The 27067-nt window shown below is 41.5% G+C and overlaps 1 protein-coding gene across 1 annotated transcript in view; it reads right to left on the bottom strand.

Moving 5' to 3' along the window:
- Nucleotides 1-8027: 8027 nt before the first annotated feature.
- Nucleotides 8028-27067, bottom strand: part of PAPPA (pappalysin 1) — a 243348-nt gene continuing 224308 nt past the window's right edge. Inside the window, exons 21-22 of the mRNA XM_031014724.3 lie at nt 22653-22751; nt 8028-8571 (exon numbers count right to left, since the gene is read on the bottom strand). Coding sequence (XP_030870584.1) covers nt 8464-8571; nt 22653-22751 — 207 coding nt within the window. The 3' untranslated portion in view covers nt 8028-8463. The remainder of the gene's footprint in view (nt 8572-22652; nt 22752-27067) is intronic.

The raw sequence follows: 27067 nt of genomic DNA, 5'->3' as shown, positions 1-27067 counted from the left end.
GTAAACAGCACCCAAATCAAGAAACAGAACATTACCAGCACTGCATGGTAACACAGCATGTAAGAGGCTATGATCCCAGATCTCACCTAATTCCATTCTGACCCCTTCCCCAAAGCCTTCCTATCTCATTTTGAGACCTTATGACAACATCACTGAGGAGTCATCAAGGACATTGTTTGAATTCGCAAGCCTACAAACCTGATCACATGGTCTTAGGTTTCTATATTTTCCTGATAGCTGGTCCTAGAAAATAGCTAGATTTTCCTGTTCCAATATTTTATTGTTTAAAACTGAAATCTAATGTGAATTTTACTTCCTGCTCAATTTTTCTATGAACTAAAAACTTATTTAAGAAATAGGTTTTTAATTAAATACCCAGTCTATTAATTAAAAGAAGGAAAAAAAAAACACATCTAAAATTAATCAGTTAGTCAACTCCTTCACACTGCCACCTGAGGGACCTTTCTCAACCACAAATCTGACCATGTAAATCTCTAAATATTGTTCAGCAGCTCTGCATTGCTGTTAAGATAGAGCCCCAAATCCTTTGTATGGCTCTTAGTGACTTCTCCATCCTCTAGTTGGGCCACTGATACCCTTTCTACTGTCTAAACGCATTGGCTTTTTTTTCAGTTCTTTGAAAGTGTCACACTTTTTCTTACTTAGAAGGACGCACCTGCTGGTTCCATTTGCTTAAACACACCACCTGCTTTTTCTCATTGCCAATTCCTTCTGTCTCTGAAAAGGTCAGTGCCTTGCCCAAGTCACAGGGTGGACAGTACTTGAACTTGGTTTCCCCCATTGCTAACTCATGCTTCTGTACAGCACTGCTGTTTCTCACCTTAAACATCATTCCTTTAGAATTTAAAGCATTTACTCAAAGAAGCAAGGGTTCTTATGGATTGAAGGTTAGAGAGTCTGTGCTTTCGTCCAAACTTTTTATTTCTGGTGTTAAAGGTTAAGAACTGAATAGATTTACTAATGCCAGTGCAGCATAATAGAGTGCCCCCTCCAAATTTTTTAAACTTAAACATTATATTTTTTTGGATAGACAAACTCCAAAACTTGCATTATAAATATAAATGAATCAAAATACTGAATATTTCTGCCTGCTTTGAAGTGAGAAAGAAATAATTTCCCATTTGACAGATTAATAAAGTCCAGTGAGCTCTCCATTACTCTGTGTGTGTGTCTGTGTATGTGTATGTGTGTGTGTGTGTGTCTGTATGTGTGTGTGTTTAGGGCCGGAGAAAGATGGAAGAAGTTACTGGGATAAAGATCTTTCATCTTGCAGTAGGAAGCTCTTTGCCCCATGACTTTTTGTCTCTTCAGACAAAACCAAGGAATATAAAAAGCCACATTAAAACTCTCATCTTTTAATCTTTCTGTTTGAGAAATATTTGCCTCTTTTCAGGAGCCTATTGTCTAAATGTTGTTTCAATCTTCACATTGAATAGAACTGTGTAAAATATTTTTCTTTTGTCAATTATTTTACTTTGAAAATAACCAGTTATCTGGAAGAATTTAGCAATGACTTTTTTTTTCTTTTTTAGTAGTCTCTCTAATGTTTCTCCATGAGTTATATTTTTAGAGTCCAAAAAAAAGCCACCCCACTATGAGTAGTTCTTGACTTCCCTATCCCTGCCCTTACATATAATTCACATGGATGTTCCCACACAGCCTTTTTGTGAAAAATTCAAAATGTAGTTATCAGCAGATAAACACATATTTTGACCTGCCTTATGGTGGTACTGCCAGCTAGCAGCTCAGTGGACAGTGCTAATAAATTTACTCCATAAAATGCCTGTGCAAGCTCTTGAATGATTCATGCATTTTGTTTTTATTATCTTATAAAATAAGTAGATATCAGAAAAATTAGTGTATTATTACTTGTCATAAGTAATTCTGGTCTCATACTACTCATAATGAGATAATATAATATGTTCAGCACTGTTCTAAATACTTTGCATATTTATCTCATTTAATTCTAGCAAAAACCTTATGAAATACTTTTATTATTTCCATATCACATATGGAAAAACTAAATCTTAAAGCCATTAAATAATTTTCTAAAAATCTCATAGCTACTACCTGGTGATAAGATGAACAGTGAGATACACTAGACAGATTGAAAGCAGCAACATTTCAGTTCCAGCTGCAGGCTCATTTTCACATATGTAAAATTATATATATGTGTGTATGTGTGTGTAGAGATATATATATATATATATATAAAAATATGACATTTTAATACTGGAAGAGTAAGAAAGAGTTCATCTTAAAAGATAGAACTGCACAAGAATGAACAATTGACCCCACATTTTGCCTTAGACAAATGAAAACTTAGTTATGAACTAGCTCTGATCCACAGCTTAGCACTTGGGAACCACTGCACTGGTTTGTGTCTTTGGACCATACCAGTGTTTACATCTGGAAGTATATTATTAAAGGCTGTGTACAAAAGGCAATATATAACGAAGAGTGACATATGCTTTAGCTCCCCAGAACTTTCTTATAACATGTAAGAAAGTTTTTCAGTTTTTGCATATGCAAAATTAGATACTTTCAGGAATTAATTTTGTAGAGGAATAGATATATATTGGATAAAATCTTGTTCTATCATTGATTGTCTAATTTCAGGCCCCAGGGCTCTCTCCATGTTAGTATGTATATATGACAGCCCTTTATCATTCCGCAACAGACAAAAACCACACAACAACACACTGAAGCGTACAAGCTATTATATATTTTCATAATATAGAACTTTAAAGTATAGTAATCAACAGTGGCAAAATATTTCTGTCTCTGACATTATTATTTGTGAGATCCAACCTGTAATTGAGATCAGAGAAAACAGTATGGGAAAACAAATCCATGAGAACAGGATAAAAATATCATGAACAGCAAAATATGTCTGAGTATTTAAAACTGTATAGAAAAAATAAATTAGATGAACAATTGTGTAAATATAAATTAAAAAAGATGACATTCTTAATAAATAAAGTTTACTATTTACATTTTTATATATTGCCAAAAGATTTAACTTAGATCCATAAAAACACATAAACAGAAAAAAAAATAGGAGCAGCAAATTTATGCGCGTGAGGTACAGAAAAAGGATTGGAATTGTGTTTAGTTTTTGGTGTTTAGATTATTTTCTTTGTGTCTTTCTTCTTTTTCTTTTTTTTTTTTTCTTTTTTACAATAGGCCAGTAGAATTCTTATGAGAACAGCTTTTAAGCACTTCAATGGAGTGTCATTTTTTTGGTAGCTTCCAGAAGGTGCCAAACAGGTTTCAACATCATATTAATTAGAAATACCCATAATAATTATAACAATAATAAAAAGGTATAATATGGTACATAAATATGGAAGAGCAGTTTGTAATATGAATACATTTTCTCTAGACGAGATCACAGTTTTATTTTGTAAATATTACATTTAAGTATATATATACACACATATATGTACAACTATATATACATGTGCATATATATGTAAATTTATATTTATATATAATATCTTTATATAGATAGATATCTGCGGACAGGTTATTGATTATAGAGACCCAAGAAAGCAACTCAATAATTGTTCAAAGTTTTCCTCACTGACTGCTGGTGTGTAGTTTAAGAAGCCCCCATTTGTTTGCACTCAGAAGGCCTTATCTTCTTTTAATGGAACACTTGATGTGGAATTTTAAGTCTGAGAAGTGAGGTGCCTTCTGAAGAAGAGATTTTAGAGACTCCCTTCCTCTATAAGTTGGAAATGACCGGAAGTCTTAAGTAGATGACAGTTAGCTGACTTTGACATTGTAGGACGTAATCAGCTTTTAACGAAATTATAGAACTGGTAAAGGGTAAGATCAAATTTGCCAAAAAAATAAAATATTCTCCAATACAGGTCTCTCTTTTAAGGTGGACTACAATTCAGGAGCTCCGGCTTTATTCCTTGAAATATCAAACAAGCACTCCCTGTCTTTCTGAAAAGGCCGATGGGCCTGTGCATTCTTGAATAATAACCCATGGACTTTGTGTCAAGCGTTGGCCCTCACAGCCCACCTAAAACCTCAGGGCCTCAAAATCTCCTGCCCTCCCACTGTGAGGTAGGTATATAGTATTATCCCCATTTTGCAGCTAGAGAAACTGATGCAAATGTAGAGACAATTGGATAACTTGTTCAAGATCACTGAGCAAACTGCTGCCTGGAGTCAAAAATTCTAACTTCTGTACAACAGGGACATAATTTCTCTTTTGGCTATTATACATTTCTTTTAAAAAGCAAGTGATTGGTAGGAATTTGGCAAAAGTTGAATAAGTTACAAGAACAGGCTTTTATTCATTTGCTATTTGGTTTTTATGTTTGTTGTTTACTTCGTTTGATTTGTTTCTCAAAATTCACTCACTGGGATTACCTGTCTGTCATGTAGCAGCTTTTTAAAAAACTGGACTGTGCAGTGTGGTTCTGAGTGCAGTCTTTATAAAGCCCAGTGCTGTACTGGTAAATATAAACATTTTATAACGTGAAAAGCACAACGACACAATATGTCCCCTTAATAGCTGGAAAAACCAATATAAGCCCTCCCACTCCCTACTACCACTGATTGCCACCAAACAAATAAACAAAATGCCCACCCCACCCAACAACAACAATAACACATCAAGGGGGAAAATGTCATATTTCCTGGACCTACCACAATGTACAGAAAATAACAGACAGTGTTATCAAATCCCACTCTATGTCTTCTAGGGAAATCTTTATGTTTGTGTCTACTACCTACTGAGTCTGTAGAATAAACAATTTCCTTTAGGAAACATAAAAATAGGTTTTTTATTCTTAGTTTTTAATCATGCATTTTTATTTCCTTTTAATCTCTTTGTCTTCTATTATCTCTATCTGTACAGCTTTGTCACCATTTTTTTTTATTTTCTCACTTGAAGTAGTTCCAGAAAAAAACACAAAACCTCAAAACTGTTAACTTGACCTTATAATTTCCTTTCTCTTTCTTTCTTTCTTTCTTTCTTTCTTTCTTTCTTTCTTTCTTTCTTTCTTTCTTTCTTTCTTTCACACAGGTAAGACCTATAACAAATTAACAATTACAACCAAGTTAAATCGAACCTGGAAGGGAGGTAGCTGAAATCTGTCTCAAAGAATTATTTTCAACAAATAGTATTTAAGCATTGGCCAAGATGGGAATAAGACCAAGAGAACCGTCTAGGCAGTGACTCAATGTGTTGAAGCCAGGAGTGGCAGCTGATACCCTGCATTTTCAAAGCCCTACCATCTATGACAATTAATCTTTCCCTTCCTTAACAAACACCCTAATTCACCATCAAAACTCATTTCCCAAGGACTGTATTTCCTTAAAAGGTTGTTGGCACAGAATCTGGGGGTAATGCAAATCCTTTGGGTAGGTAGTTAAGATTGTGGCTTGGAAAAGCTTCCCTAAATAGGGCTTAGAGGACTGTCCACCTCATCTTTCATATTTTGCTGCTAACAATCTAATACTTCAGATGCAGAACCTTCAGTGTTTTAGGGCCTTTGAGCTGCTGACACACAATAGTGCATCAGAGCTGCCTCTCAGTGCTCCGGTCATCTACATAGAAGATGACTGAAGGAATGAAATGACGAGTTAATTCCCAGGAAGAAAATGAAACTGGGAACAAATGCATTGCCTAAATTGAGCTGACCCTCCTCCACTAAGGTTTGAAAAGACCCTATTAAAGATACCTTCCATGTGGGCACGAGGTTGGCCACCAATCAAGTAGCCTCTTTTGCCTAATATCCTTGGCAAATATAAATTTGTTAGCAACAGGTCTGAACAAAAGAGACTGAGAGGGTCTTGATTCAGAAGAGCTGAATTCACTCTGTGAGTCTGAAGATACAAGTCAGCCTCCAGCAATCTTTGCTTAGCTGGATAGTGTGAGAATAGATGATGATGGGAGTGAAGATAGAAAGAGGATAAGGACTGATTTGAGGGAAGCTGGTAAGGTTCTTCTGTGGCTCCTGAAATCGCATCATTAGTAATGTCATCTTTGGGTCTTCAGAGCTTTTTGTATTACCTATGGGTATAATTAAGCAACTGGGAGGGTTGATACTGTTACATTTCTTAGCTTGTACCTTCTAAGTTAACACCACACAGGCTGATAACTCAGGGCAAGAGAGAGGCCTGGAGAGTTGACAAGAGTGTGAAGATACTGGAGAGGGGTTCAAAATAGGATCAATTCTTCTAATACTATTCTTATTTCTTGCTAATAATTTGTCCTTGTAATTATAGTGAAGTAATGGTCTGGATATAAATGAGATATGGTTTTGTGAGGAAGAAACATAGAGGATTATTCTTAACAACTGTGGCAGCCTTGCCAATATGGAACCCAATTTCAGAGTTTGTGAAATGGTACAAGTCTCATAAACTATCTCAGCACTGCATCCGTATTTGTGGGCACCTGTGCCAAAAGCACCTTGATATGTTTCTTAGTGTAATTGGCCAGAGAGGGCCAATAGATGTCTTCTCAAGTGTTTTTGATCACCAGGTCAGTGCTATTGGGAGTGATATAATATGGTGGTTCCTAAAATTATTTTTGGTCTCTTTTTTTTTTTTTTTAAAGTGCTATGATAGATTAACAACACCTGCCTTGGATGCAGGAATTAGGTGGGGCTGCACACGTGCATGGTATTTTCTATCCCTATGCTAGGTTTTGTTTCTGTTGGCTGTCTTCACTAGACTTGAGATGACTTGATTTACAGTAATCCCTATGTGATGTAACTAGTCTAGACCTTCCCTTCTCCGCAGTTCCCAGCTCCAGGTTTCAGAAAGTATGCCACACTCAACCCTTCTCTCCAGTTCATCCTGTATTAATTTCTTCCCATATTAATTCAAAGGGAGTGGACTGGTCCCTGGCTGAAAAGAAACAAAGAGATCCCCAAAGTGGTGGGGGCTTCCACGTGCAATTGACTAATTTTCACTTAACTTTTGGAGGCTAGACATGGGAGAGAGAAAAGCACTGCCCAGTCACAGGTATGGAAGGGAGTACTGCTAGCTGGAAAAACCATATAGAAAACATGATGACCATGTTGAGTTGTTGGTGCTGAGGCTGTGAACTCTTTGGCTTCCTTCTGATGGCCCTCTTGAGAACAATCTGTACTGTTCTTATAAAAGATTCTTTCTCCCAGAATTATATCTCCTCAGAGCAACAGCAAGGTTCTCAGGATCAAAGCCTACTCTAGCCTGAAGGGCTAGGAAGATTAGGATAAGGATAAGGATAATAATCCAAAAGTCTCGACAATTCCAATAGTCTCTGGATGGCTCCAACATCATAGAAATTTAACACTGTTCCACTTGTTTACAAAATCTAACACTGGCTTAGACATTCTGGACTTTCACTGAGGGTTCCAGCATCTGATGTCCCTCAACTCCTTTCCAGGGTGAGAGGCCCACTTACAGGAAACTTCTCACCATGTGGACCCATGAGGGTTTTTCTCTTGCAGAAGGGCTAAAAAGTGAGGAGCTATGGAAAAATGTGGGTCACTTTTAAGGCAGACTGTTTGTTTGGTTGTGTGGAATTTTTCCTAACCTAGTTCTACCATCTTGGCTTATTCAATGTATAGGATAGAGCAGCAGGAAAAGTAGCAGCAAATGTGGTCCCAAGGCAAGATCTGGGGGAACAGGTAAGTCCTAGAGGGATATTATGACCTCAAGCCTCAAGCAAGGGGCTGATATAATACCTTGACATTGCAATCCTAAGCCATTCTCAGATTGGCCTCGAACCCTGGAGTTGGGGTAAAATCCCCCATGGCAGCAGAATAATTGGGGCGCTTTGCATACCTTATAATCTTTACCTCTTCCTAGGTCCTAGTTCCCTAGAAGGTAGGGGATCACAGACTATTTCACTTCCAATCCCAAAGGACTGCACAATTGTGCATGTCCTACATATTCTGAGCCTCAGGGTGTGAACTAGCTTGACATCTCCACACTTGGTCTTAGCAGTTTCTGCAAATTTCTTTCTCCCAAGGATAGTGTTGGCTAGGAGCTTGGGAAAGAAAAGATTGAGTTTATTCCAGTCTCTCTCTGCTCATCTCCAGAACTGCCCTCACACAGATGTTTGTATGGGTGTGTATGCATGCATGTGTACTAAACACAGATGGGCACACTCTAGATATAGAACATGTTTCTTGCTGTGGTTGTGTGACAAATGGCTAGAATTTTAGGAGGCTCTGGGACTGCACACTGTATATGCAATCCATCTCAGACTTTGGGATGGGAATCCATTTCATCATCCAGCATGGCGAAACTTGGTTCATTCGCCCCAGTGTGAGTCCTTCCTGGGTAAAATTAAAGGCAGACCGGTTGGGTGCTAAGGATCCCTGGTGTGGAGAGGCCATTCCGTTGAGCAGCTGACTGTGAAATCAATACCAAAGGGATGTGGGTCCTGGCGTTGGGAATTCTTTGACAACTTCTTGTCCTTCCTTAGCCATGGCTGTATCCCCGGAGGTCTTTCCGGCTGTGTTCTTGGGCCTGGGGGTCCCGACAAGCACAGTCACCTTGTAGGTCACAGGACATAGGGAATGGGGTGACCTGCAGAAAGAAGAAGTGAATCAGGTGATTTGGTCTGAAGCAGTAATGATCAGAAAGGCAGTACAGGGCAGGGATACAATCACTGGATTTGAGGAGCAGAAGGTTCAAGTTCAAGTTATGGCTCTGCTTCTTGCTATCCTGGTGATAACTTTTATCGAGCACACCATGATCATAATCACAGCAGTTTTCATTTGCAGAGGCACTTGCTATGGGTCAGGCATTTGCTATGGGGTAAGGCAATGTACTCAGTGATTTCCAAACAAGAAAACACTTTTGACAACTCTGTAAGACAGATGCTGCAACAATCACCCTTTTATTGATGGGGAAACTGAAGCTCAGAAAGGAATAAGAATTTGCCAAAAGTAATAATGTCAAGTCTGGTATTTAAAGTAAAACAAGCTACTTATCTCTGAGTCTCAGGTCCCTATGTAGAGCTGATATAATAAGACCCACTTTGTATTTTAAACTATAGGAGCTGAGTAAAATCATGGGTGGAAAATTGTAGTGCACTATAGCAAAGTTGATTAATAGAACTGTGTAATGGAATATCTGATGTATAAGTGATCAAGTGAAAGAAAGGATGTGGAAGTGTCTTTTGAGAAAACATAAGTCTCTGCACATATTCGTCACTTTGACTTTAGTAGGCAATGATGAAAACAGAAAGCATGTCTCAGGGAAGCTAGACCACCTTCTGGGAGGCTTGGAATCCTGAGTAGGGAATAGATCGCATGGTGGTTTTGCACCAAATTTGAAGGACCTGGGAAGCAGATTTTAGCATACGAACAAGTGAGAGAACTGAGTTCAATACAGTTGCCAGTTCGTTCCTTCATGTGCTCTGTGACCTTGGCCAGCTTTCCTTTCTGCAAACTGATAGGAAGAGCCCAACAGAGTGAGTGTCTTCCCCATCCAGGAGATAATCTATCTTTCCAAAGAGCACAGTGCAGTCACTGCTTGAGTCCCCACCTGAACTAACGCAAGTAGATTTCACCTCATTGCATCATGACATTTGCATATAACTTTCCCCAGAGAGTCTCCCATCTGCGCAGATGGATTTAATGACCTCATTTGCCTCCTGCCTGGGCGGGGTCTCCAAGTGGTCACGTAGTCTCAGAGAAAATCTTTGTTTCTATCCTTCTCTCTCATGTACTTGTGGACTCATTCTCAATGTCTACCTCTTCTTTTTTCTCTGCCTCTTTGACCCCTTTCCCTCCCTCCCAACCTCTCTCCATCCTGAAAGTTTGCAATAATTTAAAATGTAGAATGGAACATCAGAAAGATTTAAGTATATGCCCCAGCTCTCTCATCTACTTGAGATGTGACCTTGAACATGTGACAATTTCTCTGAGTCTCAATGAACTCATTCATTTAATGGGAAAAATAAAAGTGTAGACCTCCTGAGGTTGTGATAAGGAATACATGAAATAACTCATGAAAACACCTCACACAGTGCTTGACATATGCTAAGTGCTCAATTATTCTGTCTCTTTCTCTCTCCCGCTCCCTCTCCTTTATTTTTTTGGTCTATCCTCCCACCAATTCTGTGGCCCATAAGGCAGGGACCAGGTCAATCTTGTTTATTCCTGTTTTCACAGGCCCTAAGCCACAGAATGAATAAATTTGTATTCATTGATCCATCTCTCTCTGACTCTTTGTACTTATGGCTACCACAAGTCTTTGTTTCTCTTTTCAATTTAAATTCATAAGTGCTTGATGCTGTGGTAAGCATTTCCACAGTCCCTTTTTCCAAGCAGCACCTCTCTTCTTGCTCACAGCTACTTGCTGTTCTCTGTTTAGGACATTCACTTTCCATCCTCTGTGACTTTGTGGAATACATCTAGGATATTCCATCTAGAATCTAGAATATTTGCCCCTATTCATTTTACCTTGAAGAGAAGCACAGAATATTAGAACTGGAAGTGGCATAGAGAGAAAACCCCCCAGTCCAAACAGGGAAACTGAGGGCAAAGCCAAGTCAAAATCCAACCACTGGGGTAGAGTGTGGACAGTACTATCATGAAAGCCAAAAGGTTTGGGTTGGGATCCTTGTTTGCTTCATACTCGTTGAATGATTTTGGGAAAATCCCTCCACTGTCATGATCTTAGGTTCTACATCTATGAAAGGAGGATTTTTAAAATACCATATTTCATCTTGCATTTTTTCTGAGGATCAAGCAAGAGGAAACATGCAAAAGCCTCAGCACATGGCCTAACACCTTTGAGATGCTCAGTGCCAAATACATATATGCTGAATCAAATTTCTCCCTCACTCGTATTTCACCATCTTTCCTGCCTATTGTCCCCCACCTCCCACCTTCCACACTTGAACAGTCTCCTTGTCCTTAACTCCCCCATGCTTTATCCATCCCCGTCTCCTACCCTTGCTCTCATTCTATCATTAGCACGATCCAGTTACCTCTAATGTCTTCTCTAATATTCTGTCTGTAACACTTTCCCATTGAGCTCAAACACCCATGAGGGATGGTTTCATGTCTGCTTTATCTTTTGTGCTTTCTGCTGCACCTCACTCAAGGCAAACATTCAAAAAATTATATGTCTTAGAATAAAATCCAAAGTCCTTACCACAAGTTCAAGCCTTGCATGATCTGATTTCTACATAATTCTCAGATCTTACATGGTTTCCTTCTCCTCCTCCTCACTCTCAGTGGCTTCTTTATTTATCGGTTCCCCATATACTCTGTTTTCCTACTTTTGTGTCGTTAGCCACTGATGGCCCTCCATTCTGACTGCTCTTCCCTGGCCAGCTCTTTTTCATTGTCCAGGTCTTTTCTCAAGTATCATTACCTCCCTCAGTAGTCTGACCAAAGATATTAGGTTGGTGCAAAAATAATTGTGATTTTTGCCATTGAAAGTAATGGTAAAAACGGCAATTACTTTTGCACCAACCTAATAGCACCATCGCCTTCATACCATATCACAGCATCTTATTTTTGCACCCTTTTGATACTGAATTACTTCTTTACTTCGATGTCAGCTCACTCTGGGCAGGGACCATGACTGTTATTGAACTCAGTCTTTATGCATTCAATGACCCATGAATGAATGAACAAATGAATGCATGAATATGCAGGCAGAATACAAGTCAGGGAGCCTCCACTTTTACAGTCAGTTGCTGGGTGACTTTAGACAAGTTACTTCCCTTCTCTGAGCTTCAGTTTCCCTACCTATAATAAGAGTTGATTTTCATAGCTTCTAACTTCTCATCTGGCTGAAAATCCTTCTCAGTCTGAGAAAGGTAGAAGGCAAAGAAAGACCTGGCCAGAAAGGAACTTGAAACATAGAATTTCTTCACAAACCCTGTCTTGAATGCTCCCCTTCCTGCCCTCCCCAGTTCAATCAATCAGCTTCTCCAAAATTGTTGGCTGGTAAGGCCTTGCCACCAGTTAGCTTCTCAGGCCAGTCTTGGCACTCTGGCTATGCTGGGGTGGTGTCACCTTTTCCTTCCTTCCCCAGGCCAGTCTGGGCAGTTTCAGCACTTCCGAAATAAACACTGAAGGAAACTCAATCAGAATATGACAAAGCCTAGGAGGGTTGGTCTCAGGAGGCCTATCCAGAGCCTCCTTGTCTCCACTACATGCTTGTAAGTAATATGTTGTAGACTTTATACAGAAACTGTATGACTTTCAGCAAGTCCCTGGCATCTTGTGGACTTCAGCCTCCCCATCTGTAAGACAAGGGTCTTTATCAAGACCTCGAAGGGCTCTAGTGAGGAGTCAGTGAAGTCATGTCAGGTCCAGTCCAGCTCTCAGAGCGCCCAATGTAGAGGAGACACATGGTGTTTTCTTCCCTCCTCTTGCCTCTTTGTGAACTGCCTGTTCAGAGCCTCCTCTGTTACAAGCTTCCTCACTTATCACAGATATAAAGCTGAGAAGAAAAGGGTGGAGATTTTCAGGTATTGCTAGGTCTAACCTGGAAAGGACTTGGGGACACCTGTTCATGCAGGCTCAAGTGGTGAATACCATTGTACACACACTAGTGATTCCAAAGGGCCTTCCACATGCCAGATGATTTCTATATGCTAGCTCTCTGACTCTGCACCACCTTGGGAGACTATCATTATTAGCTACCCATCTTGCAGATGAGAAAATAGAGGCTTCAGAATGTTTAAAGCAAAACTAACCTGTCTCAGGCCTCAGTACCAGTCAGTGAGTTGGTGATGCAGGATTCCAAACCCCACTTCAAACACTTGAGAGCTTTTCAGCAAGTGAGAGTAAAAAGAAGGGGGGAAAAAGGTACTTTCTTCACAACCTGAAAAGGCTGACTGCTGCTTTGTCTTTTTAATCACCAATAACCTTTATCCTTATTATGTGCCTGGCACTGAGCTAAACTCAATGTGCATCATTATCTATCTGTGCATCATTATCTATCTTACTCACTCTGCCCAGCAATGCTAAGAGGTAACTATTCTTACTATCCCCATTTTACATCTTAAAAGAAACTAAGATGCAAAGAGATGAATCAGTGGGCTGGCAGGTGGCCTGGCACTCACTCCTCAGCACCATGCCCCAGGAGGACGGCAGAGCAGGAGTCAGGGTCCTCTCTTCACAGACGAAGAAACTGAGGCATGGAGAGAAGAATCACATCTTGATAAAATCAGAGCTCTGAGCCCAACTGCCAGATTCCCTGACTCCCCAAGCAGCTCCCCACCTTCTCCCCCAGGCGGCCTCCCAAGAAAACCTACCACCCACAGCATGAACACCATGGTGGCCAGTTTACATTTGGGGATTCTCAGCACCATGTGGCTAGGCTGTCCCATAAATGGCTTGGCCACCCACTCTGGGATTCTGTTAGCAAGCCAGGTCCATGATTAAGGGCCAGGATTTTCTCCTGTTTTTACTCGGGGCTAGAGATGGTGCTCCGGCACATGGGTTCTCCCTCTGGGTGAGCTGCTGAGGCTAACACCTCCATCTGTGAGTGTGAGTGGCTCAGGAATGCAGCTCAGGCAACTATACCACAAGGCCCTGGCTGCAGACGCTGTCCAGAGCTGAGAGACATGCACGGGCTGGATTCTGACTCAGACTCCACAGGGAGGTAACTAGCAGAGCATGGTGGGGGTGCCGGTTGGAGAGGGACAAGAGTCATGTTGTGCTGATGGTCAGAGAGCTTTGACTGTGTCTCCTGCTGGCTGTGGGGGGCCACATCACTGGCAGGTCACTTCACCTGGTTGAGTCTTAGGGTCTTGACAGTGCTGATGGAAAGATTTCATGAGTACCAAGTAGATAAAGGCATGATGCCAAGGACGAGGATTCCCCTGTAAGTTTCTTAAAGGTAGGATGGATACAGTACCTGGCATAAAACGTGGAACAGTTAATGTATACGAAGCTTGTTTAAATGAACATAAAGTGGTCATGTGGATAAATGGAGGATAAAGTGGAAAAAATATGGGTAAATTAGAGGAAAGCACTGGCCTAGAGGAGAAAAAGACATGTTTGAGTCTTTGCCCTGTTTCTGACTTTCCTGTATGCTATCAGGCAAGTTACTTCCCTTTTCTGGGCTTCAGTTTCTCTATCTGTAAAAAGGAGGTACTAACAGTCCTACCACACAGAAGTATGTTGGGTAAAGTATGAAATGCAAGTAAAGCACTCAGAATAATGCATGGCATAAAATATGGGCTCAATAAATGATGATGCTAGTGGTGATGGTGGTGATGGTTTTGACAGTGAGGTAATGATGATGATGGTGGTGGTAATAACGTTGATAATGATGCTGATAAGTTTTTGGGATAGAAGGGCGGGATTCCATCATAGGACCAAGCTGAAATGAGTGCCTACTTCATCCATAAGGAAAAAGTCAGGGCTACATTCCAAAGCGGGGGGCAGGGGGAGGCAGAGGGTTTAATAACATTCCAGAAGCCAGTAATTTTTGAACATGGAAGAGTTAGTCTAATGTGCTTAGCCATCTGCTTGTTGTCTCTTACTAATCCTCCAAGTTAAGCATATCTACTCTCTCTTCCAAAAGGCCTTCTGGGATTCCCTACACTGGCTCAGTGCTTCAAATCCTCCTGAATACCCCCCACTGGCCTCTGGATAAAGTTCAATCTCCCTGGCTTGGGTGATAAAAGCCTTGCTTATCCATCTAGGCTCATCTTTTATCCCTTTTCCCCTTGCACCATGCTCTGGGCATACGCAGGGAATTATAATTTCCTTAACACTTTCCCTGGTGTCTGGGCCTTTGCACAGACTGTTCCTCTCGCCAAAGATACCCTTTTCCCTCCCACCCCTATCTCTGGTCCTTCCTTACTCCTTTCATCTGGGAAATACCTTCTGGACCTTTCATTTATTGCCTTTGGTGTTGCCTTCTCTAGGAAACTTCGCTGACCTCCTGACTTGCTGTGTCTCCATGAGTACTTGCTATACTCTAAATGTCTGGCTACTCATCCATAAGACATGAATTCATTCAGCTGGGACCAAGTTCTTGCTCATGGCCTAGTACAGTTATCTATCACACAGCAGGTAATACCCTAAATTCACTCATTCAAAAAGTATTTATTTGTGGGTGTTGAGTACCTACTATTGGACAGGAAACAATGAGGTACACTGGAAATTTGAATATATCAATAAACAAACAAGAAGCACATTCTTATCCTCATTAATTCTGCATTCTAGCATCAAGAGGAGTAGGGGTCATCTGATCATAAATAATAAATATATTTTATAGTGTGTGCCAGGGTGATAAGTATTAGGGAAGAAAGAAAGAAAAAAAAACAGAAGGCAAAGCAAATGAGTGTGGGAGTGCCAGGGGTGATGTGGGTTGGGTGGTCAGGGTTGGAGTCATTGAGAACATGGCACTTGGGCAAAGACTTGAAAGAGGTGAAGGAAGGAGTGAGTCATGAGGATGAATAGAAGAGGGTTCTCAGCCAAAGAAATTGCCAGTGACACAGTGACAAAGGCTGTAAAGTAGAAGGATGCCTGAGCTGAACTAAGGACAGCAAGGGGTCCAGAATGCCAGAGGTGAATAAGAAAAGCCATAGACAGTGGAAAGGGGGCAAAGTCAGAGAAGCAATGTGGGTGGGCAAAGCACCCACATTTTCCCAAGAGCTTTGTAGGCATTGGGAAAACTTTGGTTTTCACTCCAAGTAAAATGGGAAGGAACTGTATGTCTTTGCATTGAGGTGTGATATGATCTGACTTGATTTAAAAGGACTATTCTGCGAGGTCAGGAGTTCAATACCAGCCTGAGCAATATGGTGAAACCCCGTCTCTACTAAAAATACAAAAATTAGCCAGGTGTGGTGGTGTGTGCCTGTAATCCCAGCTACTCAGGAGGCTGAGGCAGGAGAATTGCTTGAACCTGGGAGGCGGAGGTTGCAGTGAGCCAAGATTATGCCACCACACTCCAGCCTGGGCAACAGAGTGAGACTCTGTTTCAAAAAAAAAAAAAAAAGGATTATTCTGGCTGCTAGGTCAAGAAGAGAGAGACACTGATGTGCATCCCCAAGTCAGCTACCCAACATCCAGCCCTTTGTCAATATAGGTTATCACCCACTCTGCTAAGAAGGTTGCTCTCCATGTAATGATGTTGATTATTTTTCCATATCTTATAGAATCACTAGCCTTCTTAGACCAATGACCAATGTGCTACATGTTGGGTATAATGTCTTTTCTTAAGAAACCATGTTCTCATTTAGGTAGGGTTTAAGATTTAGTAAATCTGTCATTTAGCAAATATTGCAGCCAGCCCTACACATAGTTGCATGAATTGGGTGTACCATCCTGTGCTGAGATGTGTTTCTGGGATTAACCTCTTCTTATTCTCTGTAGGTCTCAGTCTTAACTAGCCTTCAACTTCCTGCTCAATGACCAACTCATCCAGGAAGCCACATGAAGAGTCCTTAGGCACATTTTTAGAAAGCCTTGTTATGTTGAGTTATTAGACAGGAATCTAATTCAAATATCAAAACATAAAAACCCAAAGTGAGTCTGGCCTACCCAAGGTCACAGAGTTAATAAGTCACAGAACCGGGACTATACCCCAACTCCCCAGACATCTGTAAGAATCACTCTCTTAGCAGCCATCTGCAACATGACCACAACTAGTGTTCCAGGCCACCACACCTTAGAAAGCTTTGGTATGTTGAATATGTTAAGGTTGTTTCCCGTATGTTGAATATGTTAAGGTTGTTTCCCTTTTCTCCCTCACACCCCAACACGTGCTTACTTAGAATGATTCCAATTATAAATTGAATTTTTTTTTGTCATGAAGGGAAACCACTGGAGCAACCATTCTGGAAATCTGCTTTGTATTTGAGGCTCCTCAAGGCTCCAACAGGAAAATAATAAACTGACATCCTGAGAGGCTGAGTCCTGCCCCTTCCTGTCTGCCTCACACTGCAGGCAGGTGTCTGGGTGGGAAATTGGACACCCCTGTCAGACAGAGTTTCCTGCACCGTCTTGCTCTTGTCTGCCAGCCGGGCCCAGATCATCCCATAAGGCGGATGTGGGGAACAGCTGGTGTCTGTACAGACAAATAAGGGAGGGAGAATGAAGGGAGTAGACAGTCATCATGCTGGGCCAAGGCATCACGGAGGCCCTAGCCCTGGGAACCGGGAAGAAGTTTAGGTGGAAAACTGGCAAGAAGGAAGTCTGGGAGAAGATGCTGAGTGCTTAACTCTGGGCCTGGAGTTCATACCAAGAACTCCATTCCTGGAGGTCTATGAAGCAATAATATCACCCACAAGGGGCAGGACAAGATGCTTGGGCAAGACACAAGCCTGCTGCAAAAGGATGTTCCAAGGGGTTAGAGGCAGGTGCTGTGCAGCTTGAATTCTCTTGGTTTGCATCTTAGCTTTACCACTTGCTAACTGTGTGAATTTAACCCTTCTAAGCCCCAGTTTCATCATCTATAAAATGAGGATTAAAAAAATAACGCCTAGGGCCGGCCATGGCGGCTCACATCTGTGATCCCAACACTTTGGGAGGCTGAGGCTGGAGGATCACTGGAGCCCAGGAGTTCAAGACCAGTCTGTCTGGGCAATACAGGGAGACCGCTTTCTCTACAAAAAATATGAAAATTAGCATGGTGTGATGGTGTGTGTCTGTAGTCCCAGCTATTTGGAAGGCTGAGGTGGAAAGATCATTTGAGCTTATTAGGAGGTTGAGGCTGAAGTGAGCCACTCCAGAGTAGGTGACAGAGTGAGGCTTCATCTCAAAAGAAAAAGAAAAAAGAACAACATCTACAACAGGGTTATTGTGCTGATGAAATGAAATGACATGTAAAGCAAAGCAATAACTAACTCTTAGCTATTACCATTTGTTCAGTTAGGAAATCCTAAATCCCAAACATAGCTCTATCAATCAATCACCTTGTACAAATTATTCCATTTCCCTCAACCTCAATGTTCTACTTGGCTGAATTATTCTGGAGTTTAAGTAAGTGAGATGACATGCACAGAGATCCAGGCCACAGCGAAGCACATATTAAGTGCTCAGTTAACTGAATTCCTGTGATTTAGGAAGGTGCTCAAAACTCACCCAGGGGTGAGTTTCTCTGAGCGTTAGCCCGGGTGTGTAAGGGAAGGGATTGTCTCTTGATATGGGACTGGGGCTGAGGGGACAAGTGGGACCTAAACAGGTCCAGCAGGTAAGGGCAGAGGCATGAAAGGAAAGTAACCTCTCTCCTTTTCTGAGAGGCTTCCTGCGGTGGAAGATGGAAACAAAAACCAGAACTTTCTTCTGTTCTGTGGATGCCCAGGGGAAACTCCTCTCTGGGCTGCCAGGGATGTCAGGGATGATGGGAAGGCTGGGAGACTTATCTTCCCCCCACCCCATCTTTGCTGCTACTGGGAAAAGCCGCTCTCCTCTTTGCCAAAGTTCCCTGGCAGTCTGGGCTCACGGTGAAATGTTTCCAACCAGAACAGGGAGGGTCATGCCAAGGTGTGCCAAGGACACAGGCACCCTGCATGCTTTCTTCTTCTGAAACTCAGCACCATGCAGGAGAAAAAGCAGAACTTTTGAGTCAGATAGAACTGGGTTCAAACTTGGGCTTCCCCACTCATTTGCCAAGTGAACTTGGGCAAGTCCCATATGTACTCTAAGCCCAGACTGGTTCATCTGTGTGATGGGAATAAGAATAGTGACCTCTCTGTGTTGACAAGAGGATTAAAGAGGATAACAGAGGCCAAGTGTCTGGCAGAGTGTCTGAAATATGCAATAGTTCACTTAGGGAAGTCTTGTGTTCTTATTTATTTTATCCATCTAGCACCACGTTTAAGCCAGTCTACTGCAGGGAGTAGTTGGGGGTGTCCAAGAAAGAGGAGAAAAGTTTCAAGAAGTTGGAGTTCCCTTAAAAGTCAAACTGGGAAATCTAAATTGTAGGAAGTGTGACTTTAATTTGAGACACTTTTCTTTTCCAGAAGTCAGACTTCTAGGAATCTTGCATCTGAAAAGCCCCAAACACCTGTCCACAACTGAAATAATGATGGCAAAGTCCTATCTGCCATAAAGGAGGTCCTTAGTCTCTCTAATCCATACTTCATGTACAGTTTTAAGAGACCTTTCCCCTTCTACCCCCAACCATTATTCATCTCCACCAGGAAGACTCTGTTCAGTCTTAAGATCTCCATGTAAATGTCCCTTCCTCAGAGAAACTTTCTCGGACCTTCATGCTGTTCTCCATAAAATCTCACACTTTCTCATCATTGCCTCTTCCACAAAAGTAATTAAATGCAATAGTTGTGTGACTCCCTGTTTAATAACAGGCTCCTCTAATAGACTACAAGTTTCACAAGGGCAGAAATACTGTCCACAGCCTGGTCTGGTGCTGAGCACACAGAGATCCTCAATGGAGATTCACCTCATTGGATGAAGGCAGCTTGGCCATCTGCATTCTGCACCCTCAGCCAACAAGAAGAAACAAGAATTTAAAGTGGAAGAAGAGGATTTCTTAACACAAAAAGCCTAACTACATTTATAATGTGGGTAGACAAGGAGGAAAAAACAGTATGAAATGCATTCAGAGCTAGCAAAGAACTGGTTCTGGGGTTCCTTAGTGAAGAGTCTGTGCTTATCTTGGGGCCTGGGAGTCTGAAATTGCTGCACTGGAACTGAGTATGGGAACAGAGAGCCAAAATGGTGGCTTGGTTTTCAAATATATGTATATGGTAAAGTTACTATAATAATTTGGAATCTGGTCAGGTGCGGTGGCTCATGCCTGTAATCCCAGCACTTTGGGAGGCTGAGGTGGGTGGATCATGAGGTCAGAGAACTTTCCAAATGGATTCTCTCTCTACAGAGTGCATTGTGGGAATATGAAGTCATGAGATTGAGGTTCAGGTGCAGATTCCAAATTATTATTTATTTATTTATTTATTTTGAGATGGAGTCTCATTTTGTCACCCAGGCTGGAGTACAGTGGCACGATATCGGCTCACCGCAACCTCTGCCTCCCAGGTTCAAGCGATTCTCCTGCCTCAGCCTCCCAAGTAGCTGGGATTACAGGTGCCCACCACCACACCCGGCTAATTTTTGTATTTTTAGTAGAGACGGGGTTTCACCATCTTGGCGAGGCTGGTCTCATGACTTCATATTCCCACAATGCACTCTGTAGAGAGAGGAATCCATTTTGGAAAGTTCTCTGTCAAAAAATCAGCTTCATATTTTATATTTTAGTACCTCAGTTACAATAGATAGGAACGTTATTTTAAACAGAGCTGCTCTTTCTCCAACCGTTGATGTCAGATGGAGTCATAATTATGTAAAAACTTCTATTTCAAATACAAACTTCATCGTCCATTCACGTTCAAAGGTGGCTGACTCCAATGGAAGAAAATAGATAATATTGTTCACTATATTCATTTGGAAACAGGTATCAAGAGCCTTAAATATGCTTACATCCCTCCCTTGGCATTCCAATTGTAAGAATCAACTATAAAGAAATAATTAGAGCTATAAAAGTATTTTATGTGCAAAGACGCTCATGAGCATCATTTTAGTTAAAATTATAAGAAAAAAGAAATAATCCAAAAGTTAAAAATAAAAGTTGAAGTAAATGGTTACATAAATTAGCATACATCACAGCCATATAATAAACAACAATGCAGCAAAAAAATACAGCTGAGAAGTTTATACTACTATCAGAACTTTTTTAAATTTTGAGACAGGGTCTCACCCTATTGCCTAGGCTGGAGTACAGTGGTATGAGCATGGCTCATTGCAGCCTCGACCTCTCTGAGCTCAAGTGGTCCTTCTGCTTCAGCTTCCCAAGTAGCTGGGACTACAGACCTGTGCCTCCATACCTGGCTACTTTATTATTATTATTATTATTATTATTATTATTATTATTATTACGTGTAGAGACAAGGGTCTGCCTGTGTTGCTCTGGCCGGTCTCCAACTCCTGGTCCCAAGTGATTCACCCATCTTGGCCTCCCAAAGTGCTGGAATTACAACCGTGAGCCACTGTGCTCAGCGCAAATAATTCTTGTGTCTAAGATTTCCTGTGCTAAGTAAACAAAACTAAGCAAAACAAGATTGCAAGCTAGAAAGGCAGTGATATATACACAGACGACAAAAATACCCTCACACTTACTTAACAAAATTCACAGAATAAAATACACCAAAATAAAAAGCAGTGGTTTTCTTTGGTTTTTAAGATAATAAGTGAATTCTTTTGTTTTCTTCTTTCTTTCTGAATTTTCCAATATGCATTATTTCATAATTAGAAAAAAATGATAAAATTCCTTAACAACAGAAAATGAATTTTATTTTCCTCTACTTAAGCAAAAATTGTACGTCTGCAGTGTCCTATCAAAAATCAAAACCAAACCGAAACCAAAGAAGGGTAGGCATGCTGAAAATTGTTGCCCACCTGGGACTGACTGATCCTGGACAATTCCAGAAATTTTATTCCTCAACCAAAAGATTCAGTAACAGCCATCTGATTAGAATGTGTTCCTTGGGTCTTGTCCCATTTGTTCCTGTATTTTGGGTCAGAGATTATTTCTTGAAGAAACCAACTCTCCTAAGGATGTTGCAAAATAAAGGGACTGGGATTGGAATCCAGGAACCTCACTCTTTCTATCATTCACTTTGTCACCTGGGACAAATCATTCCTCTTTTATGGGCCTCAGTGCCCCTATTAATAAAATGAAACGTTTGGGCCAAGATAGTCATAGAGGGCTCTTTAGGCATGATTGACTACGATTCTTTGCTTTTCCTGTCTCAGAAACTCAGTTCCCCCTTCTTTAAAATGACACAGATGAAATGATCTTTCAGCTCTGATTGCAGATGAATATAAAAATAGAAATAGTTTTCCATTAACTCATTCATCACAAGAACGCTTCTCAGCCCAGGCTAGCAGGGTTACCACCTCCTTCCCAACCCTTGGCTGGGGCTCCTCACTCTGGTCTCAGCGGCAGTTGGAGAAAAATGGAGGTGGCCACTTTTCTGTGAGGGGTTAATGTGCATCTATCGAATGCTTTTCTTTGGTTTACTATAAACACTTGAATCACTCCTGGGTGTGTCCTGATTGATATAAAGAAAAAAAACCATGACCATGACCATCTTTCTCTAATTCTACAGGTATGACAAATAAGATCATAGATAACAAAATGCTCAAAGACTGTAAATGACCTCATTAGGGATGTACTATTTTCTGTTTCCTAGACTTCAGCCCTACCCCCTAAAAATGTGTCTTCTCGCTGGGATTTTACATGCCAGTCTCCTGCTCCAGACACCGTTCTTTTGACCACCTCCTCACCCCTTCCTCTTATCCCTCAAGTTTCAGTGCAGATGCCTCTTGCTCTGCAGTGCCTTCTCTGACCCCTTGCCTAGCCCCCCAAGCACTTTGTCCTTCCTTTCCGAAAGTACTTATTGCGGTTTTATTACCTGCTTCCGTACCCGATTCTAAGCTTTGAGAACCACATCTGCAAAAATCAACCAGGGCCCAGCCTATGATATTAGTTCAACTACTGACCAAAAGAATAAAAATTAAAAGAAAGAAAGAAAGCGTGTGGACAGTGCTGGCAGAGTTAGGACAAGGGTTGCCCAGCCATGAAGGAGTGATCCTGGCCCCACAAGCTGGAGAAGTGGGCAGGAGGCAGCTGCCGAGGAGTGCACACTGGCCTACCTTTTTGGTCTTCACTGTGGAGGTGCAGCAATCCCCACCGTCATAGTTGCAAAAGGCTCGGTTGTTGATGGCATCACAATAATTGTCTCCCATGAAGGGCTGGAAAGGGAGACAGAAGCAGGAAATGAGGCCTTGTTAGCATCCTGGAGTGAGTGGGAGCTGACATCTGCAGTCCTTCGGGTGTCTGTCATCTTTTCACAGCCTTCCATGATTAGCTGGCCAGGCTTCACATCCCCAACACCCCCTTGAATGAGTTATCACCTCTACCATTCATAAAGACTCTTATCTTTCTTTCTACCATTCATAAAGACTCTTACCCAGTTTTTTCCAACTAGAGTATGGTTATGCTGAGAGACACACTCTTGTGTGCTTGGGTATGCAAAACCACAAAATAGATGGCTTACATCTTCCTGAAAGAGGGCTCATTTTACTCAAAGAAATGACCAGGAAATGTGAGCCTCCTTCTCCCACTTTTTTCAGCAGTATGTAATTAAAAACGTAATTTGTAATAAAATATATGCAAATATGTTAGGAAGCTGAATGTAAACTGCCCAAGAAGTATTAAGATAAAATGTAAGAACTCATAGGAATTTGGCACCATGGTCTGTGTGTGATAGTGGGCTCCCTCTCACAAGGAGGGCAGATGTACTTGATGTCACACATTTTACATGTTTGTTTTCTTCTTTTGCTCTCCAAACAATAAGTGAGGTAGGTATTGGTTTTCTCACTCTACAGATGAAGATGCGGAGACTCAAAGACAGGGACTTGCCCAAAATCACACTGGCACAGTCAGAGTAAGTGATTTAAATCTAAGTTGGCTCTATGGTTTTTTACTTCATCACTCTTGGCTGTTCTGGCATATACTGATTTATTTCTTTTCTTCTATGTGTTTCTCCACCCCAGGACACTCCCAAGATGAAGAAAAGATAATAGAGTCAAGCCATTATTTATCTGAACCCAGAGCCTTATTAGGGGAAAGTCCAGGAGCCTCTTGGATTCCCCAGTCACTTGTATTTCCTCATCCCAACCGCTAGCACATTGTATTCTGTGGTCTGTTTATGTTTCTGTAGCTGGTGCAAGACTGTGAGCTCTTCATGGACATGGGCAATGTCTAGTTTGTCTTTGACTCCCAATCACCTCATTTAAGGCTGCACACAACTTTGGCTCTTAATAATGTTTCTGAAGTGGAATGTAATTGTACCGGCATAGTGGCAAGGGCAGTTGGCAGGGATTGAGAAAACCTGGGTTCTAGTCCTCCCAACCTCAGCCAATGGGGTGGTTACTTCATGGTTTTGGTTAAGTGACCTTATCTCCTCTAGGCTTCAGGACCCCCACTAATGAAATAAAGAGGCCAGATTAGTCCATTGATTTCTCAAAACAGTGAACCTACCCCTCTCCTCACCATCAAATGCCATATTGTGTGACATTTCAATATAGAAAGCAGATGAAAGTGAAACCACTCTGATTAAAGTGCTGGTTGGGGTCTCTAAAGATCAGTGACTCATTCATGGGAAAGAGACATCATTTGTTTAAGACCTTTGCACCCAAGCATGCCATCTGTGATCCAGTGGTCTCCCCTTCCCATCCTCACTGCTCCAGAAAGAACCAAGCTCCATCCCATGTGGCATTCCTGGCTTTTGCCTCTCTGTTCCAAATTCTTATTCACAGAAACTTTTCACCCTGAACTCATGATGCCAGATTTCATTTCATCACTCCACTACTAGGGTCTAAAAGATCACAGCTAGACAGAGCTCTGAGAGCAAGGAAGACCTGAGCTCAGTTGTGTGGGTGTGCATGCATATGGCTGTGGGTTCAGGTGTGACTCTGCTGTGTGACCACCAGAATGAACACATCACATCCACATTAGAGCAGTGGGGTATAAACAACAAACGATAAACCCTTTTCCTTCCTGCCTCAGGAGATCTGCCTGTGGGTTATGTTCTTTTTTATGTAATAAATGAACAGAATAATGATGGAGACTAATTGTCCCTTCCTTAGAATAAAGGGAACTGGCTTGATAAAGAAGTAGCTAGGGGAAAAGAGAAAAATTAAATGAAGGTGATACTTTTTTATTTGGCCCTGAAAAAATTATCCAGTCCCATCACTAGTTACTCTACCGTATATGTTCTTTCCTGCAACCATATCCTTTCGTCCACCTATCCATCCATCCATCCATCCATCCATCCATCCATCCATCCATCCATTTATCCTTATTCCATCCTATGTATTTAATTCCTATGATGTGTTACACATTATGCTAAGGAAAAGGATGCAATAGTGAATTAATATAGATACAGTTCCTACCCCTCCAGACCTTATACTCTGGTGAAGAGACAGACTTTAATCACATAATCACACATCTAATTAACCAATTTCAACTCTGATAAGAGCTATGGAGAAGAGGGATGTGATGCTATTAAAGAGTAGAAAGATTTGATCTAGACAGGGAGCTCAGTGAAGTCCCTGAGGAAATGATGCTTCAGCTGAGATCATAAAGATGAGTAGGAGTTAATTAGGTGGGGGTGGAGAAGAGAGAATTTCTAGAGACAGGGAACAATATGAGAAAAGCTCTGGTACTTAGAGATTTCTTCTGTCTCTGGTTTATCTCATGTTGCTACTTCTACTAGTAATGCATTCAGACAAATAAACCATCCTTCAAGATCTAGCTCAAATGTTACCTCTACAAAATGCCACCCCTAATAGCCTCAGGATGCTGTCTGCTGCCATAGCCTCTTGTATTTGATTTTGTGATAGCTCTTCAGGATTTTAAAATTCTCTCTTTAATTGTCTATCTCCTTCACTATACTGTGAGCATCATCCATTTCTGTATCCTAGATTGCTAGCAAAATGTCTCGTATTTTTGCAAAACTTTATCAAATATAGATTCCATAAATGTTTATTTAGTAAAACGATGGATGGATGGATGGATGGATGGATGGATGGATGGATGGATGGATGACAGGCAAGAAGATATCATAGATGACTCAAGGAGAGCATAGTTACTATTTTCAGTGGACTAACACCAATGTATTCCCAGAACTGGAACAGTATCTGGCATATAAGAGGTTCTCAGTGAAGCTTTGGTGAACAAGTGAGTGAATGATCACTTTGGACCCAGCATGGTGCAGAAAACAGGGGCTCAGGGGTCCCCAAACCCTTTCTTTATCTTGGATACCTCTGGATATTCAAGGTTGATAGTCCCAGAGTTTGTATGTCTTCTAAGCATAATTTTCAGCTCCAGACAAGGCACTATTAGAACAAAGCTAAAGAGGACAGGAGATGAGGGGCACCTGCAAGGGCAAAGGTGATAAACATCACTGGCAGGGCTCAGAGTCTGACAGGTGAGGGTCTCTTGGGTCTCACTGCTGAGTCCAAGGAGGGATTGAATTCCGCTGTCACACTGGTTGCCCAGACCGCCAACTCAGCAGAATGAGTGCCCAGGTAACTCAAGCTTTCTTTTCCCAAAATGCTGGATTGATCCAAAAAGACAGAAGTAAGCAACAGCCACAGGGCCTTGGCTTTGATTTTGCCATTCCTAATTGAAGCCTGGGAGAATGGGGTTCCTAAAGTCAAGTACAATGTCAAGTGCCCTCAGGAAATCCCTCAACAATGCAGAGAAAAAAATGTGTAACCTAGGGATTGTCTTGTGACACAGATCAGGGAATGGATCATAGGCAGGCAGCAGGAGAAAAGCACCAGCCTGGATGTTAGAAGAGCTGGGCTTACGTTTTGTCTTTGTGGTTATCATGCTGCGCAAACTTGGACATTCCATCCCCTCTCTGGCCCTCGTTTTCTACTCTATACACCAAGAAAATAGAGCTAGATCAAATTAAGAGCCTTCCCAGTTTTGGCATTCCATCAAATTTTAGATCCAGCCACTGCCTGGGTCTCTGTTTACCCATTTTAAAAATAAAAGATTAGTTGAGATTAGGTAAAAGAGTCTTTCTGGTTCTGGCATTCTAAGAGTTTCATCAGATACGACTTTTTCTAGGGCATGGTCTGATCCTTTTCACCTGCGTTTGCCTCAGTGGGCTCTGGATGAACCACAGAGATTTGGCCATCCACCTGGAAGGGATTTGGGGCCGCTTTTTCACTGCCAGCTGGGAAGAGCCACAAGGGGCAGAGTGATGTGCAGAAATGTCTTTGAGTTCCGTGGACAGCCCTCCCTTCAGGACACAGCTGATCTCCCAAGAACCATGCTCCTTGAGTCCTCCCAAGCTTGTCACTGACACACAGAGCCAGATCTCTATAATTCCAAGCTGTAAGGAATGGCTCAACTGTGAAGTCATAGAATTTAAGGGTTATAAAGGCTCTTTCACTTCAGTTCAATGGTTAGGTCTAAGGCATTCATATTCCTTCTGGGGTTGAGGCATGAGTAAATGCCTAAGATGTGGGGCAGAAGGAATAGGTCTGCA

Source organism: Gorilla gorilla, chromosome 13 (genome assembly GCF_029281585.2).
Source record: "Gorilla gorilla gorilla isolate KB3781 chromosome 13, NHGRI_mGorGor1-v2.1_pri, whole genome shotgun sequence".
Lineage (NCBI taxonomy): Eukaryota > Metazoa > Chordata > Mammalia > Primates > Hominidae > Gorilla > Gorilla gorilla.
This window is presented reverse-complemented; position numbering and strand designations above follow the sequence as displayed.